The sequence below is a fragment of the Pseudophryne corroboree genome, chromosome 6 (assembly GCF_028390025.1).
Source record: "Pseudophryne corroboree isolate aPseCor3 chromosome 6, aPseCor3.hap2, whole genome shotgun sequence".
NCBI lineage: Eukaryota > Metazoa > Chordata > Amphibia > Anura > Myobatrachidae > Pseudophryne > Pseudophryne corroboree.
The window spans coordinates 800,768,971-800,787,184 of NC_086449.1; the positions used below are offsets into that span (position 1 = coordinate 800,768,971).

The 18,214-nt window shown below is 47.4% G+C and overlaps 1 protein-coding gene across 3 annotated transcripts in view; it reads left to right on the forward strand.

Annotated features, from left to right (window-relative positions):
* The window catches only part of EFCAB6 (EF-hand calcium binding domain 6), a 411,320-nt gene that overhangs the window by 266,691 nt on the left and 126,415 nt on the right, over window positions 1-18,214 (forward strand). For all 3 annotated transcript variants that reach the window (XM_063928921.1, XM_063928922.1, XM_063928923.1), the window contains 3 exons: window positions 4,076-4,236; window positions 13,920-14,090; window positions 17,505-17,676. In XM_063928921.1, the coding sequence (XP_063784991.1) occupies window positions 4,076-4,236; window positions 13,920-14,090; window positions 17,505-17,676 (504 nt within the window). The remainder of the gene's footprint in view (window positions 1-4,075; window positions 4,237-13,919; window positions 14,091-17,504; window positions 17,677-18,214) is intronic.

The window sequence follows — 18,214 nt, forward strand, 5'->3', positions numbered from 1 at the left end:
TCCGGGTTTTTTAAGCTTTGCAAAACAGGATTATTATCTACAACAGCATGCAGGAGATATTCTACACTGAGAGAAATAAACCACATGGGTGGTCATTCCGAGTTGTTCGCTCGTTGCCGATTTTCGCTATGCTGCGATTTGTTGCTAAATGGTACGCAGGGCGCATGCGCTTAGTTATTTAACTAAAAACTTAGCAGTTTTGCTGGTGTTCGTGCGGCGCTTTTTAGTCGCACTGCTGATCGGTGAGTGATTGACAGGAAAGGGGTGTTTCTGGGTGGCAACTTGGCGTTTCCGGGAGTGTGCTAAAAAACGCAGGCGTGTCAGGGAAAAACGCGGGAGTGTCTGGAGAAACGGGGGAGTGGCTGGCCGATCGCAGGGCGTGTTTGTGACGTCAAACCAGGAACTAAACGGACCGAACTGATCGCAATCTGTGAGTAGGTCTGGAGCTACTCAGAAACTGCAAAGAATTATTTAGTAGCAGTTTTGCTAATCTTTCGTTCGCACTTCTGCTAAGCTAAGATACACTCCCAGTGGGAGGCGGCCTAGCGTGTGCAATGCTGCTAAAAGCAGCTAGCGAGCGAACAACTCGGAATGACCACCATTGGACTGAGTGCTGGGTGTTCAGTTTGTGTTGCCAGTTTGAAGTCTTGCATCGGTACGTGGACCTAATGGGTTTATCAAACACTAAACTAATCACCAAAAGTGAAATTGTCTTTTATGAATTCATTCAATGAAAGGGTTAACTGTTTTGCCACATGCCGGTAAAGGGAAAACACAAGAAGTGAGCGATTATCGGACCTTCCGAGCAGATAGGTGTATATGTAGCTGTTGCTCCACAGTTTCTCCAAATTGCTAAATATTATGATGCTTAAGTGGGACCATGGGGCTCATTCCGAGTTGATCGCTCGCTAGCAGTTTATAGCAGCCGTGCAAACGCTATACCGCCTCCCACTGGGAGTGTATTTTAGCTTAGCAGAAGTGCGAACGGAAGGATCGCAGAGCGGCTACAAAGTTTTTTTGTGCAGTTTCTGAGTAGCTCAAAACCTACTCAGCACTTGCGATCACTTCAGACTATTCAGTTCCTGTTTTGACGTCACAAACCCGCCCTGCGTTCGCCCAGCCACGCCTGCGTTTTTCCTGGCACGCCTGCGTTTTTACGAACACTCCCTGAAAACAGTCAGTTGACACCCAGAAACGCCCACTTCATGTCAATCACTCTGCGGCCAGCAGTGCGAATGAAATGCTTCGCTAGACCTTGTGTGAAACTACATCGTTTGTTGTAAAAGTACAACGTGCGTGCGCATTGCGCTGCATACGCACGCGCAGAAGTGCTGTTTTTTTGCCTGATCGCTGCACAGCGAACGAATGCAGCTAACGATCAACTCGGAATGACCCCCCATGTACGACATAAGGTAGGTACAGTACACACCAGGCAATGCGTACCACGAGCGATACCGCATAGTGTTTCCCGTCCCGGGCCGCCAAGACAGTGCCGCACAGTGATGTCATGCTGCAGCCGACCCGAACATGCAGCTTCTGATGGTATCGTCAGATTGAACTGCATGTACAGCCGACAGCGGGGGTCGTTACCTCCCCCCGGGAGCGCGCAATGGGCATCGCTCATAGCATACACACTGGGCAATGGGGATAATTCAGACGCTGCAGCGATCGCAGTCTGAATTACTATGCGCAGTGCGCACGTGCGGCGGGCGCACTGCTCATGTGCCGCCAATGAGATGCTGTCGGCATCTCACTGGTGTGATCACCTCCGCCTGATTGACAGGCAGAGGCGGTTGCGGGGCGGGAGGGGGCGAGCCAATGGCTTTAGAACACCAATGGCAGGGTGCGGTCTGGACAACGGAGGCGTATCCGGACCATTGGGGGGTGGGTGGGCCACGGCGACTGCGTGACATCACATGCAGCCGCTGCGACCCGTGACGCGGCGGTTAGCTTCCTGCCAGAGCACAGGAGCTGCGCTGACAGGGAGCTACACGCCAGGTACAAAAGCATCGCCACCGTGCAATGCTTTTGCACCTATGCAGGGGGGGGAGGGGCCTGACATGCGGGGCGGACTAGCCATGTGCTGGGCATCCCGCCGCATCTAAATTGTCCCAATATTGTAAACAATATCGCTCAGGAGGGTAAAAATGAGCGATGTTGTTTACAATTTCAGCTAGTGTGTATACACCTATAGTATATACTTGTCACTACACTTATAGAAGATTTTGGACGTGTCCCAGAGCAGTGCCGATGTTCATGGTGTTGAGCGATTTTTTGTTACAGCATGTACACAAAAATCCCTAAACCCTCGTAGAGCACATGCTGTGCTTATACACAGAGGCCCAGCTGCAAATGAAACACACAATGTCAGAAATGTACGGGGAAATGTGCTGGGCATTCGTGGACGGTGGCTGGGACGGTCGTGGGTGTGTCGTGAAATGGCTGCGTATACATTTAATCGCTTACTTAGGAGGCCATACACTGACGGAGAATCTGCACCTGCCTGGTTCACATTGCCCAGTGAAATTCCCAAATCCCATTTCCACGTGGCTTTATACTTCCCTAGGATGTGGGAATCCAGTGATAAGTGACATTTCTGTACCGTACTTACATCTCAGTGAATGTATCACAACAAGATAGGATCCATTATATCTCCGATTTACACATGTCAAATAAAATATATGCCAGTAGGACACTTCTAGGGAAACGGGTTTCTGCTTGCGGGCGCATTACCTGCATAAGATGGTAAATCTAGCTTCTGTGGCTTCCCGCAACTGCAGCCACTTTACCTGCGACTCAGAATGAGCCCCAGCATGTACCTGGCTGAAGCGGTAACCCAGGGCTTCATATAATACTCCTTTATTTAACTTGCTTATAGGTACAATTACTAAGAATTAAAAGAAGACTGTAGTTTTCTGCAATTGTAACTTTTTGACTGTTGATTGAATACGTAAAGTGCGGGAGCAGCGCACATGTAACGCTGTATTGCCGGACGCCGCAGAGCTACAGCGTTCCGAGTGACAAAGTGTTAATGGCTGACATGCAGATTAGGAGGAAGTTTATATGTAAATTGCTTCACAATGTAGCTGCGTCTCTTTAACAATATCGCGGTTCTGTTTACTACCATCGGCGAGGCAGCCAGACGAGATCCAAGCTATTAAATAAGAATTAATTCAATCAGCCAGCCGGTCCCAACTTTTACATTCCAAACTGTGTGAATTGCTTTTGGAAATGTAAAGAGAACATTAAAATCTGCAGCCATCGTCGTAAATTCCGCTCCGGTGTGACAGCGTAGGGGCCGAATTACAGGGAACCAGGGAATCTCGCGCTACATGATGTTCCTGATTCACTTCATACAGGAATGCAGCAATATACATATGCATATACACATGTGTATGTATGGGATGTAATAAATATCCGGCGCTCAGCGTGCCGACGGTCAGAATCCTGGCAGCGGAATGCCGACGCTCAAAATCTTGATGGATCCTGAAAGTAGGTAATGGGGTTAGGGTTAAACTGAGTACATACTAGGTGATATGTGGTCCGATACGGCTGACCGGACCGATGTATTGGGCACGTTGTCTAGTGTGCACCGGTTACAATACCAAAATCCGTCAGGATTCTGTCCGTCGGCATGCTGAGCACCAGGATATTACAGTATATCCAATCAGTCTCTCTATCTATCTATCTATCTATCTATCTATCTATCTATCTATCTATCTATCTATCTATCTATCTATCTATCTATCTATCTAATAATCTTTTAATATGTCTGTCTGTCTGTCTGTCTGTCTGTCTGTCTGTCTATCAGTAGGTGGAAGAATGCAGTCCCTGACATCTGTCTGTCCTATTCATTAAAATACAGGAGCTGATACACACAGTGATTGGCTCACTATGGTTTTCAGCCAAAGTAAATTCAGACCTTTGGACAGATAATGACAGCATTCATACATTATTTTACCAATGATGCTGATTGGGCTATTATCATGACCGTTTAGTACTGATACCCGTGTATAAGGCTCAGCCCCCTTTTCCAGATCTTCTTTTTACTAATAGTCATTCTTTTCCCTTGTAGGTAGAAGCCATTCTGTGTGACAAGATCAGCAGCCACTGGAAGGACTTCTCCAAAGCCGTCCAGTCACAGGACACTAAGGGATCTGGGATCATCAACAAGGACCAGTTTAAAAGAATTCTCCAGTCATATTGCTCATCCATGTTGGACGACCACTATAGCATGTAAGCCATGTAACGCAGACTTCCGAGTATTTGCTATTACTATTTACAATAGGCACATCACTATGAGTATGTAATAAATCCATTACCATCAGCAACACAGTAAGAGATACAGGGGTATATTCAGACCTGATCGCAGGCGATTTTTGCACTGCTGCGATCAGATAGTCGTCGCCTAAAGAGGGAGAGTATTTTAGCCGTGCAAGTGTGCGAACGCATGTGTAGCAGAGCTGTACAAACTGATTTTGTGCAGTCTATGAGTAACCCAGTCAGCCGCTGCGATCACTTCAGCCTGTCCGGTCCCGGAAATTGACGTCAGACACCCTCCCTGCAAACGCATGGACACGCCTGCGTTTTTCCAACCCCTTCCTGAAAACGGTCAGTTGCCACCCACAAACGCCCTCTTCCTGTCAATCTCCTTGCAATCGCCCGTGCGAACGGATCCGTCGCACAAACCCATCGCTGAGTGGCGATCCGCATTACCCGCGCGATGCACCTGCGCATTGCGGTACATACGCATGCCCAGTTTGTGCCTGATCTCCCACTGTGCGAAAAACGCACAGCAGCTCGCAGGTCTGAATTACCTCCAGTGTACCTCAGCAGGACTGCAGATGTTCAATAGCCACTAGGCGGGATGTGCAGTATCATATATTTCTCTGACGTCCTAAGTGGATGCTGGGGACTCCGTCAGGACCATGGGGAATAGCGGCTCCGCAGGAGACAGGGCACAAAAGTAAAAGCTTTAGGATCAGGTGGTGTGCACTGGCTCCTCCCCCTATGACCCTCCTCCAAGCCTCAGTTAGGTTTTTGTGCCCGGCCGAGAAGGGTGCAATCTAGGTGGCTCTCCTAAAGAGCTGCTTAGAGTAAAAGTTTTCTTAGGTTTTTTATTTTCAGTGAGTCCTGCTGGCAACAGGCTCACTGCATCGAGGGACTTAGGGGAGAAGAAGTGAACTCACCTGCGTGCAGGATGGATTGGCTTCTTAGGCTACTGGACACTAGCTCCAGAGGGACGATCACAGGTACAGCCTGGATGGGTCACCGGAGCCGCGCCGCCGACCCCCTTGCAGATGCTGAAGAGAGAAGAGGTCCAGAAATCGGCGGCTGAAGACTTCCCAGTCTTCTTAAGGTAGCGCACAGCACTGCAGCTGTGCGCCATTGCTCTCAGCACACTTCACACCAACGGTCACTGAGGGTGCAGGGCGCTTGGGGGGGCGCCCTGGGCAGCAATGAAAGTACCTATGCTGGCTAAAAATACATCACATATAGCCCCTGGGGCTATATGGATGTATTTAACCCCTGCCAGGTTGTCAGAAAAACGGGAGAAGAAGCCCGCCGAAAAGGGGGCGGGGCCTATTCTCCTCAGCACACAGCGCCATTTTCCCTCACAGAACTGCTGGTGGGAAGGCTCCCAGGCTCTCCCCTGCACTGCACTACAGAAACAGGGTTAAAACAGAGAGGGGGGGCATTTTTGTGGCGATATTATTACATATTAAGATGCTATAAGGGAAAACACTTATATAAGGTTGTCCCTGTAAAATTATAGCGTTTTGGTGTGTGCTGGCAAACTCTCCCTCTGTCTCCCCAAAGGGCTAGTGGGGTCCTGTCCTCTATCAGAGCATTCCCTGTGTGTGTGCTGTGTGTCGGTACGTGTGTGTCGACATGTATGAGGACGATGTTGGTGAGGAGGCGGAGCAATTGCCTGTAATGGTGATGTCACTCTCTAGAGAGTCGACACCGGAATGGATGGCTTATTTAGGGAATTACGTGATAATGTCAACAAGCTGCAAGGTCGGTTGACGACATGAGACGGCCGGCAAACCAATTAGTACCTGTCCAGGCGTCTCAAACACCGTCAGGGGCTTTAAAACGCCCATTACCTCAGTCGGTCGACACGGACACAGACACGGACACTGACTCCAGTGTCGACGGTGAAGAAACAAACGTATTTTCCATTAGGGCCACACATGTTAAGGGCAATGAAGGAGGTGTTACATATTTCTGATACTACAAGTACCACAAAAAAGGGTATTATGTGGGGTGTGAAAAAACTGCCTGTAGTTTTTCCTGAATCAGATAAATTAAATGAAGTGTGTGATGATGCGTGGGTTTTCCCCGATAGAAAATTAAAGACGCTCACACGCTTATCAAAACAAGTGGCGTTACCGTCTCCAGATACGGCCGCCCTCAAGGAGCCAGCTAATAGGAGGCTGGAAAATATCCTAAAAAGTATATACACACATACTGGTGTTATACTGCGACCAGCGATCGCCTCAGCCTGGATGTGCAGCGCTGGGGTGGCTTGGTCGGATTCCCTGACTGAAAATATTGATACCCTTGACAGGGACAGTATTTTATTGACTATAGAGCATTTAAAGGATGCATTTCTATATATACGAGATGCACAGAGGGATATTTGCACTCTGGCATCAAGAGTAAGTGCGATGTCCATGTCTGCCAGAAGATGTTTATGGACACGACAGTGGTCAGGTGATGCAGATTCCAAACGGCACATGGAAGTATTGCCGTATAAAGGGGAGGAGTTATTTGGGGTCGGTCCATCGGACCTGGTGGCCACGGCAACAGCTGGAAAATCCACTTTTTTACCCCAAGTCACATCTCAGCAGAAAAAGACACCGTCTTTTCAGCCTCAGTCCTTTCGTCCCCATAAGGGCAAGCGGGCAAAAGGCCAGTCATATCTGCCCAGGGGTAGAGGAACGGAAGAAGACTGCAGCAGGCAGCCCCTTCCCAGGAACAGAAGCCCTCCACCGCTTCTGCCAAGTCCTCAGCATGACGCTGGGGCCGTACAAGCGGACTCAGGTGCGGTGGGGGGGGGTCGTCTCAAGAGTTTCAGCGCGCAGTGGGCTCACTCGCAAGTGGACCCCTGGATCCTACAAGTAGTATCCCAGGGGCACAGATTGGAAATTCGAGACGTCTCCCCCTTGCAGGTTCCTGAAATCTGCTTTACCAACGTCTCCCTCCGACAGGGAGGCATTATTGGAAACAATTCACAAGCTGTATTCCCAGCAGGTGATAATCAAAGTACCCCTCCTACAACAAGGAAAGGGGTATTATTCCACACTATTTGTGGTACTGAAGCCAGACGGCTCGGTGAGATCTATTCTAAATCTGAAATCTTTGAACACTTACATACAAAGGTTCAAATCAAGATGGAGTCACTCAGAGCAGTGATAGCGAACCAGGACTATATGGTGTCCCTGGACATCAAGGATGCTTACCTCCATGTCCAAAATTGCCCTTCTCACCAAGGGTACCTCAGGTTCGTGGTACAGAACTGTCACTATCAGTTTCAGACGCTGCCGTTTGGATTGTCCACGGCACCCCGGGTCTTTACCAAGGTAATGGCCGAAATGATGATTCTTCTTCAAAGAAAAGGCGTCTTAATTATCCCTTTCTTGGACGATCTCCTGATAAGGGCAAGGTCCAGAGAACAGTTGGAGGTCGGAGTAGCACTATCTCAAGTAGTTCTACGACAGCACGGGTGGATTCTAAATATTCCAAAATCGCAGCTGATTCCGACGACACGTCTGCTGTTACTAGGGATGATTCTGGACACAGTCCAGAAAAAGGTGTTTCTCCCGGAGGAGAAAGCCTGGGAGTTATCCGAGCTAGTTAGGAACCTCCTAGAACCAGGCCAAGTGTCAGTGCATCAATGCACAAGAGTCCTGGGAAAAATGGTGGCTTCTTACGAAGCGATTCCATTCGGCAGATTTCGCGAAAGAATTTTTCAGTGGGATCTGCTGGACGAATGGTCCGGATCGCATCTTCAGATGCATCAGCGGATAATCCTGTCTCCAAGGACAAGGGTGTCTCTTCTGTGGTGGCTGCAGAGTGCTCATCTACTAGAGGGCAGCAGATTCGGCATTCAGGACTGGGTCCTGGTGACCACGGATGCCAGCCTGAGAGGCTGGGGAGCAGTCACACAGGGAAGAAATTTCCAAGGAGTGTGGTCAAGTCTGGAGACTTCTCTCCACATAAATATACTGGAGCTAAGGGCAATTTACAATGCTCTGAGCCTAGGAAGACCTCTGCTTCAAAGTCAACCGGTGCTGATCCAGTCGGACAACATCACGGCAGTCGCCCACGTAAACAGACAGGGCGGCACAAGAAGCAGGAGGGCAATGGCAGCAAGGATTCTTCGCTGGGCGAAAAATCATGTGATAACACTGTTAGCGGTGTTCATTCCGGGAGTGGACAACTGGGAAGCAGACTTCCTCAGCAGGCACGAACTCCACCCGGGAGAGTGGAGACTTCATCTGGAAGTCTTCCACATGATTGTGAACCGTTGGGAAAGACCAAAGGTGGACATGATGGCGTCCCGTCTGAACAAAAAACTGGACAGGTATTGCGCCAGGTCAAGAGACCCTCAGGCAATAGCTGGGACGCTCTGGTAACACCGTGGGTGTACCAGTCGGTGTATGTGTTCCCTCCTCTGCCTCTCGTACCCAATGGTACTGAGAATTATAAGAAGGAGAGGAGCAAGAACTATACTCGTGGCTCCGGATTGGCCAAGAAGGACTTGGTACCCGGAACTTCAAGAGATACTAAGAAGGGACTTGCTTCAGCAAGGATCATGTCTGTTCCAAGACTTACCGCGGCTGCGTTTGACGGCATGGCGGTTGAACGCCGGATCCTAAGGGAAAAAGGCATTCCGGAAGAGGTCATCCCTACCCTGGTCAGAGCCAGGAAGGAGGTGACCACACAACATTATCACCGCATTTGGCGAAAATATGTTGCATGGTGTGAGGCCAGGAAGGCCCCCACGGAGGAATTTCAACTCGGTCGATTCCTACATTTCCTGCAAACAGGAGTGTCTATGTGCCTCAAATTGGGGTCCATTAAGGTTCAAATTTCGGCCCTGTCGATTTTCTTCCAGAAAGAATTGGCTTCAGTTCGTGAAGTCCAGAAGTTTGTCAAGGGAGTACTGCATATACAACCCCCTTTTGTGCCTCCAGTGGCACTGTGGGATCTCAACGTAGTTCTGGGATTCCTCAAATCACATTGGTTTAAACCGCTCAAATCTGTGGATTTGAAATATCTCACATGGAAAGTGACCATGCTGTTGGCCCTGGCCTCGGCCAGGCGAGTGTCAGAATTGGCGGCTTTGTCTCACAAAAGCCCATATCTGATTGTCCATTCGGACAGGGCAGAGCTGCGGACTCGTCCCCAGTTTCTCCCTAAGGTGGTGTCAGCGTTTCACCTGAACCAGCTTATTGTGGTACCTGCGGATACTAGGGACTTGGAGGACTCCAAGTTGCTAGATGTTGTCAGGGCCCTGAAAATATATGTTTCCAGGACGGCTGGAGTCGGGAAAACTGACTTGCTGTTATCCTGTATGCACCCAACAAACGGGGTGCTCTTGCTTCTAAGCAGACGATTGCTAGTTGGATGTGTAGTACAATTCAGCTTGCACATTCTGTGGCAGGCCTGCCACAGCCAAAATATGTAAATGCCCATTCCACAAGGAAGGTGGGCTCATCTTGGGCGGCTGCCCGAGGGGTCTCGGCTTTACAACTTTGCCGAGCTGCTACTTGGTCAGGGGCACACCCTGGCTGAGGAGGACCTGGAGTCCTCTCACTCGGTGCTGCAGAGTCATCCGCACTCTCCCGCCCGTTTGGGAGCTTTGGTATAATCCCCATGGTCCTGACGGAGTCCCCAGCATCCACTTAGGACGTCAGAGAAAATAAGAATTTACTTACCGATAATTCTATTTCTCGTAGTCCGTAGTGGATGCTGGGCGCCCATCCCAAGTGCGGATTGTCTGCAATACTTGTACATAGTTATTGTTACAAAAATCGGGTTATTATTGTTGTGAGCCATCTTTTCAGAGGCTCCGCTGTTATCATGCTGTTAACTGGGTTCAGATCACAGGTTGTACAGTGTGATTGGTGTGGCTGGTATGAGTCTTACCCGGGATTCAAAATCCTTCCTTATTGTGTACGCTCGTCCGGGCACAGTATCCTAACTGAGGCTTGGAGGAGGGTCATAGGGGGAGGAGCCAGTGCACACCACCTGATCCTAAAGCTTTTACTTTTGTGCCCTGTCTCCTGCGGAGCCGCTATTCCCCATGGTCCTGACGGAGTCCCCAGCATCCACTACGGACTACGAGAAATAGAATTATCGGTAAGTAAATTCTTATTTTCCTGCTACTAATCCTGATGAGTACTGTGACGTGCAAATTACAAAATGGGGGATGCAGTCAGTTTACCTCCAATCAAAATCCCGACGTTCAAAATCCCGACACCAATTGACCGATAGTCAAAATCCCGACAAGGTCAAAATCCTGACATGGACAAAATACCGACATTTAAAATACCGACAAATACCGACATTTAAAATACCGACAAGATCAAAATACCGACATGTGAAATGCCGACAGGTCAAAATACCGACATGAGTTTTTCATGATTTTTTTAATTGATTCATACTTTTCCATCCCAGTGGACCTGGAGGGGGAATATAATAGTGTGCCGAGTGTAGCGAGGCACCGTGCCCGAAGCATGGCGAGCGCAGCGAGCCATGCGAGGGGACGCGGTACACTTTATATGGTGTCCATGTTGACTTATGTCGACATACACACAAAAAACAACAAGAAAATGTGTGTCGGTATTTTAACCTGTCGGCATTTTACATGTCGGTATTTTGACCTTGTCGGTATTTTAAATGTCGGTATTTTGTCCATGTCGGGATTTTGTCCTTGTCGGGATTTTGACCATCGGTCAATTGGTGTCGGGATTTTGAACGTCGGGATTTTGATTGGAGGTATTTCATACCGATCCCCAAAATGGTTTATGTGTAAATATGGTGTTTGTAAAGGGTTTAATAATTAGGGAAATTACTGTGGCTTTTCTCAACACTACAAATAAAGCTATTGCATATAGGGAGTCATTCCGAGATGATCGTAGCTGTGCTAAATTTAGCACAGCTACGATCATTCACACTGACATGCGGGGGACGCCCAGCACAGGGCTAGTCCGCCCCGCATGTCAGTACTGGCCCCCTTCCCCGCAGAAGTGCAAAGGCATCGCACAGCGGCGATGCCTTTGCACTTCAAGAGTAGCTCCCGACCAGCGCAGCTTTAGCGTGCTGGCTGGGAGCTACTCGTCACTCCCCGTCCCGCAGCGGCTGTGTGTGATGTCACGCAGCTGCTGCGGCCTGCCCCCCCCCGCGTTCGGTCCGACCGCGCCCACGAAACGGCGTCCCCCCCCCCCGCGCACCCAGCAGGTGTGGTTCATCAAATCGACAGTATCGAGGTCGACAATGTTTAGGTCGACCACTATAGGTCGACAGTCACTAGGTCGACATGGATGGAAGGTCGACAGGGTTTCTAGGTCGACATGTGCTAGGTCGACAGGTCTAAAGGTCGACATGAGTTTTTCATTTTTTTTCTTTTTTTGCATTTTTTCATACTTAACGATCCACGTGGACTACGATTGGAACGGTAATCTGTGCCGAGCGAAGCGGTAGCGGAGCGAAGGCACCATGCCCAAAGCATGGCGAGCGAACGCGGTGCACTAATTTGGGATCCCGGTCACTCTACGAAGAAAACGACACAAAAACCCCCCAAAAAACCTCATGTCGACCTTTAGACCTGTCGACCTAGCACATGTCGACCTAGAAACCCTGTCGACCTTCCATCCATGTCGACCTAGTGACTGTCGACCTATAGTGGTCGACCTAAACATTGTCGACCTAGATACTGTCGATTTGATGAACCACACCCGCTGGGCGCTGAGAGACAGACGGAATAAGAGAGAGAGACAGAGGGAAGAGGTGCATAGAGACGGGAAGAGGGCATATAATCAGTTATACTGAAAAAGTTTGTGTTATTGAAGAAAGTCCTAGCGCCAGTATATATATATATATATATATATATATATATATATATATATAATGAATACAGCCAAGTTAATGGTCATCTTTCATTTGTCAGAAAAACAAAACAAAAAAATCATATATATGACTGGAAACTTGAAATGACTTTCCTTATATTAGGGGAGTGGGGGGAGTGATTGGATGACAGGCATTAGAGAATACACATCCCAGATATTTGCCGCACAGAAAGTCGTGGAATAGGTTCCGGAACCTCCATTCATTTTGGTTACTGTACATGACTTAGTGAAGAAAATACCTGGTAACGTTTTCATTGATTTCTATTATCAGCCAATGTGAATTTGAAACGTTTTAGACATATTTTTAGAATTGGGGAAGTGACTGCATGGTTTCTGCATGTGGAAGTTACACAGTCCTGAGAGTGATAAATGAATTGATATCTTCCCTAATATAAGGAAAGTCATTTCAAGTTTCCAGTCATATATATGATTTTTTTGTTTTGTTTTTCTGACAAATGAAAGATGACCATTAACTTGGCTGTATTCATTATATATATATATATATATATATATATATACTGGCGCCAGGACTTTCTTCAATAACACAAACTTTTTCAGTATAACTGATTATATGCCCTCTTCCCGTCTCTATGCACCTCTTCCCTCTGTCTCTCTCTCTTATTCCGTCTGTCTCTCCCAGACCCTCCTTCCTTGTCTCTCTCTCTCTCTCTCGCCCTTCCCCTCTCTCTGTGGCTAATCTTTTCCCGTCTCTCTCTCCCCCTCTTCTTCCATCTCTCCCAGAGCCTTTTCCACACCCAACCCTCTGTCTCTGCCCCTCTTTCCCTATCCTAACCCCATTTCTCTGCCCCCTCCTCCCATCTCTCGGTCTCTCTCTGTCCCACCTGTCTCGTTTTCGCTTCTTTTCCCTCTGTTTCCTATCTCCCCTTTTTCTCCACTCAAGGTACTTCTCTAAGTGCTCTCTCATCTGTCTGTCATGCTCTTTTGTTTTCTCCACAGCAGCGGGTGTCCATGTTAGATAGGGAGGAGCTTTGTGTAACTCGGCGTGCTGAGAGGGACTGACATCTTGGCAAACCTGATTTTCAGAACACAATACTGTCTGTCTGCAATGTGTGGATGTTATATCTAACTTTCCTTTTAACAAAGCTGTAAAGAAATGTTAGGTGGATAATGGATGTCACCTTTACATGTAAACCGTTCAATTCTCTGGTTTAAAGGTCCTTTAGAGAAGTACTGGGGGAAAAATCTACCAGTGCAGGATTTCAGTTCAGTGGTGTACCGTATCTATCATGCGTTCGGGGCGTGTGGAGCACATACGTCCTGGGGGTCCCGTCTCGCACACCCTGTATCTAGGACTGTCCAGATCCCCACTGCGGCAGCGTCCGCCCTCCCTATTATTTCTCACTAATGTGCCCTACACTTGGCCGACTACAGTACATTGCAGCATACATACAAGTGCAAATGAAATGGACAGCTTGAACAGAAGCTAGCGGAGACGTCTCTGCTGCACTTGGGAGGAGGGGGCGCTGCATACAGGCCCTCTCCGTTCTTAAAATACATCTGTTTCAGTTTGTTGCAAAAATGGCATAAACACCCAGGGGTAAATTTACTAAGGTGGGAGATTTTTAGAACTGGTGATGTTGCCCATGGCAACCAATCAGATTCTAAATACCATTTATCTAGCTGCTTTTAGCAGATAATAGATATAATCTGATTAGTTGCTATGGGCAACATCAACAGTTCTAAAAATCTCCCACCTTAGTAAATTTACCCCCCAGTGTTTCTGTGAACACGCGTTATCTTTCTGTTTCATCTCAGGATTTGTGATCGCTATGGCTGTGGCTCTTCTGACTGCATCGCGTACGTGGATTTCCTGCGCAATTTGGGAGTGTCTGTCTGTCACGCCGATGACTTAAATGGTGTAAGCACAGTCATTCTGGACAGAAACCAGTTCCAAGAGGAATTAAGACAGACTGATCATTCTGACAGGTAACTAAACTGTGATGAGAATACAATAGGACCTACAATACATGCATCTCATTGTCCTACAGATAAAAACATTCAATGAAAGTATATTTCCTTCAGGATAAGTCACAGCAATGCAGTGGGGAACACTTTCAAAAGTAACCCCCCCCCCCCACCACCACCACGGTTCCGGTATGAATGGTCGACCATGTTATGGTCGACGGTCATTAGGTCGACCACTATTAGTCGACATTGACATGGTCGACATGGACACATGGTCGACACATGAAAATGGTCGACACATGAAAGGTCGCCATATGAAAAGGACGACATGAGTTTTTTAACTTTTTTTGGTGTCTCGCTTCGCTCGCCATGCTTCGGGCATGGTGCCTTCGCTCCGCTACCGCTTCGCTCGGCACACTTTACCGTTCCAATCGTAGTCCATGTGGATCGTAAAGTATGGAAAAGTTCCCCAAAAGGAAAAAAAGTTAAAAAACTCATGCCGACCTTTTCATGTGTCGACCTTTCACGGGTCGACCATTTTCATGTGTCGACCATGTGTCCATGTCGACCATGTCAATGTCGACCAATAGTGGTCGACCTAATGACTGTCGACCATAACATGGTCAACCATGTGAACGGATACCCACCACCACCACCACCACCACCACCACCACCACCAAATAGACACCCATTTCTTGTCCTTCCCTGTGCCTCCTTGTTACCTGTACTGAGTAGGCATTGACTAATTATATTTCGGTATCCGGTCTCTAGGTAGACAACACTTAGGTCGACAGTCACTAGATCGATCACTATTGGTCGACATGCATTAGGCCGACAGGGTTTCTAGGTTGACATGGTCACTAAGTTGACATGTTCTAGGTCGACGTGACTAAAGGTCGACATGAGTTTTTCACTTTTTGAACTTTTTCATACTTTATGATCCACGTGGAACACAATTAGGAACGGTAACCTGGCGAGCGAAGCGAGCCATGCGGGAAGACACGGTGCACTAATTGGAGTTCCCGGTCACTCTACGAAGAAAACAACACAATTTAAAAAAAAATCAACAACCTCATGTTGACCTTTTATCATGTTGACCTATTTTGGATGTCAAGCAGACAAACAATGGTAGTTGCTCAGTCATTCCTGGATATAATTATGTACAGCACCTGATAGATAATTATCTCCAGGAATGTCCGAGCAACTACCATTGTTTGTCTGCTTGTGTGCGAGTGGCATTGAATGGGAGCAGTATTTGGAAGGCATGCTGTTCCTTGTAGTGCCAACGGGAGATCCTGTGGGTGGCTCCCGGGTAAGTTAGCTCTCTGTCTGGATGTGTTTTAGACTTTAGTAATAGCCTTTATCATGAGGCCTACTGTGACAAATCACATGGCCCTATGTGGGCACTGCTATTATGTAGTGTTAGGACTGCTGATATCGGAGAAGCCGTGAAGTGGCTCAGCAGCTAAACATGTTTTTGCAAACATGTGTGAATAATTCTCTGAATTTCTATTACCAGATATGTTCAGGTATGGATACAGCAGGTAATTTTTAGTGTGCTGAAGGGAAATTTAGGGGTGGGATTTGCAACCCCCTCCCCCGTCTCTCTGTCTATTTTGGATGTCGACTTATTTGCTGTCGACCAATATTGGTCGACCTAGACACTGTCGATCTAAGTGTGGTCGACCCTCCGAACCGCACCCTATACATTTTGTTCCCTCAGAACATAGTCTACCTTGATGTTTCTATCTATGTGGGAGGATTATAATACAATAGTAATTTCTGCAGTTTTTAGGGATATCAAGTTATTGAAAATATTTAAGGCTGAAATGTATTTCATCACCACTTTATTTTACGAAAGTATTCAGTCAAAATATAAGGACAGATTTCTGTTTGCATTAAACAGACTTTTTATAATGAGGATGTTTTCAGTATTAACATACAGTACCAGATACCATTCTGCTTTAGCAACACAATAATATATTTTGTATGAAGACGGTAATAGAATGATGTCATCAAACTACCATGAGAAATGGAATATTGCCTGCTTCCCAAGATATAATAGTAGCCCTTCATTAAGTACCAACAAACCTAGATTACGTACCAAGAAAAAAAAAATGTAAAAACCTAAATTGCTTTAAGATTTAAAACGGTCCAATTCTACAGCTTACACATTGTCATAGCAACCACAGTCACATGGCAAATTACAGTATATAGGTGGTCATCCTGAGTTGATCGCTAGCTGCATTTGTTCGCAGCGATCAGGCCAAAAAAGGCAGTTCTGCGTATGCGGCGCAATGCGCACGCGTGACGTACGGGCACAATGAATGATGTAGTTTTGCACAGAGTCTAGCGATGCATTTCAGTGGCACTGGTTGCCGCAGAGTGATTGACATGAAGTGGGCATTTCTGGGTGGCAACTGACCGTTTTCAGGGAGTGTTCGGAAAAACGCAGGCGTGCCAGGGAAATCGCAGACGTGGCTGGGCGAACGCTGGGCGGGTGTGTGACGTCAAATCCGGAACTGAATAGTCTGAAGTGATCGCAAGTGCTGAGTAGGTATTGAGCTACTCTGAAACTACACAAAAATTTTTTGTAGGTGCTCTGCGATAAAAACGTTCGCACTTCTGCTAAGCTAAAATACACTCCCAGTGGGCGGCGGCATAGCGTTTGCACGGCTGCTAAAAACTGCTAGCGAGCGAGCGATCAACTCGGAATGACCCCCATAGTAAGCAAAGAGTCTTTATAATGTTCGTGTGAGCTCTATTTTCAATGTATTATGCCTGCCCTTCTCACATCTCTAACTTCACATGATATGCTGAGATCACACTGTAATTACAGCGTGGTCGCAGACACTGTGCATGTCGGCAGGGGTCCCGCCACCATTTTTTCGGAGCAACTGCATGTGACGACACGCAGCCACCCCACAAACGCCGCCGGCCACGCCCCCATTTCCCTGACACCATCCCAAAAACGCTCGGTTGCTGCTCCGCAAAACGCCTCTGCCTGTCAATCAGGCAGAGGCACTCGCATTTAATGCAACCCAATCGCATTAACTTCGCGCATTAACTGCGTGCACAGTGCCGCTGCCTGGGTTATATCGGTCACATCGATTAGTGATGCAACCTGAATAACCCCCTTAATTTTCTATTTAAAGCAAAATAATCTATGTGGGCATGCGGCTCTAATTATTTTTGCTGTAATATCAATTAAACTAAGACATTGCCTTTCCAACAATGGTGATTCTCTGCGGTTGTAACTGCTGTGTTCAAAATGTCCTTGGTTTGTATTTATTGTTATTTCCCTGTTAAATCCAGCAAAGCCACTGTTCAGTAGATATACACCATGGTGTTCTAAATCCAGAATGATTTGGTTAGCTGAGCTGAAAGAGTTAATGGCCGTCCTGTACTAACCTGCGCTGTTCCCATTAATTTAAGAATGAGAGAGATTGAACATCAAGCCAGTCACTTTATCAGGAACATTGCTGTTGATGAGGTGATGGACAAGCTGAAGGACTGCATAACGAAGCACAGTTTTACGCTAAAGGAAAGTTTTCTTGCCTGCAATAGACAGCCAAATGGAAAAGTCTCAAAAAAAGACTTCAGAAAGGTAAGCACAGGCAGCTAGAGCACTGGTGCGGTGGTTCTAGATCATTTCCCACCTGAGGATTCCCTGGCAGGTCATTTACATTAGTACCCCCAGCACTAGTGCAGTGTTCTAGATCATTTCCCACCTGAGTGCCCCCTGGCAGGCAGTTTATGTTATTAGTACCCCCAACACTAGTGCAGTGGTTCTAGATCATTTCCCACCTGAGGACCCCTGGCAAGTCATTTACATTATTATTACCCCCAACACTAGTGCAGTGGTTCTAGATCACTTCCCACCTGGTCATTTACATTATTAGTACCCCCAACACTAGTGCAGTGGTTCTAGATCATTTCCCACCTAAGGACCCCCTGGCAGCTCATTTACATTATTATAACCCCCAGCACTGGTGCAGTGGTTCTAGATCATTTTCCACCCGAGTGCCCCCTAACAGGTCATTTACATTATTAGTACCCCCAACACTAGTGCAGTGGTTCTAGATCATTTCCCACCTAAGGACCCCCTGGCAGCTCATTTACAATATTATAACCCCCAGCACTGG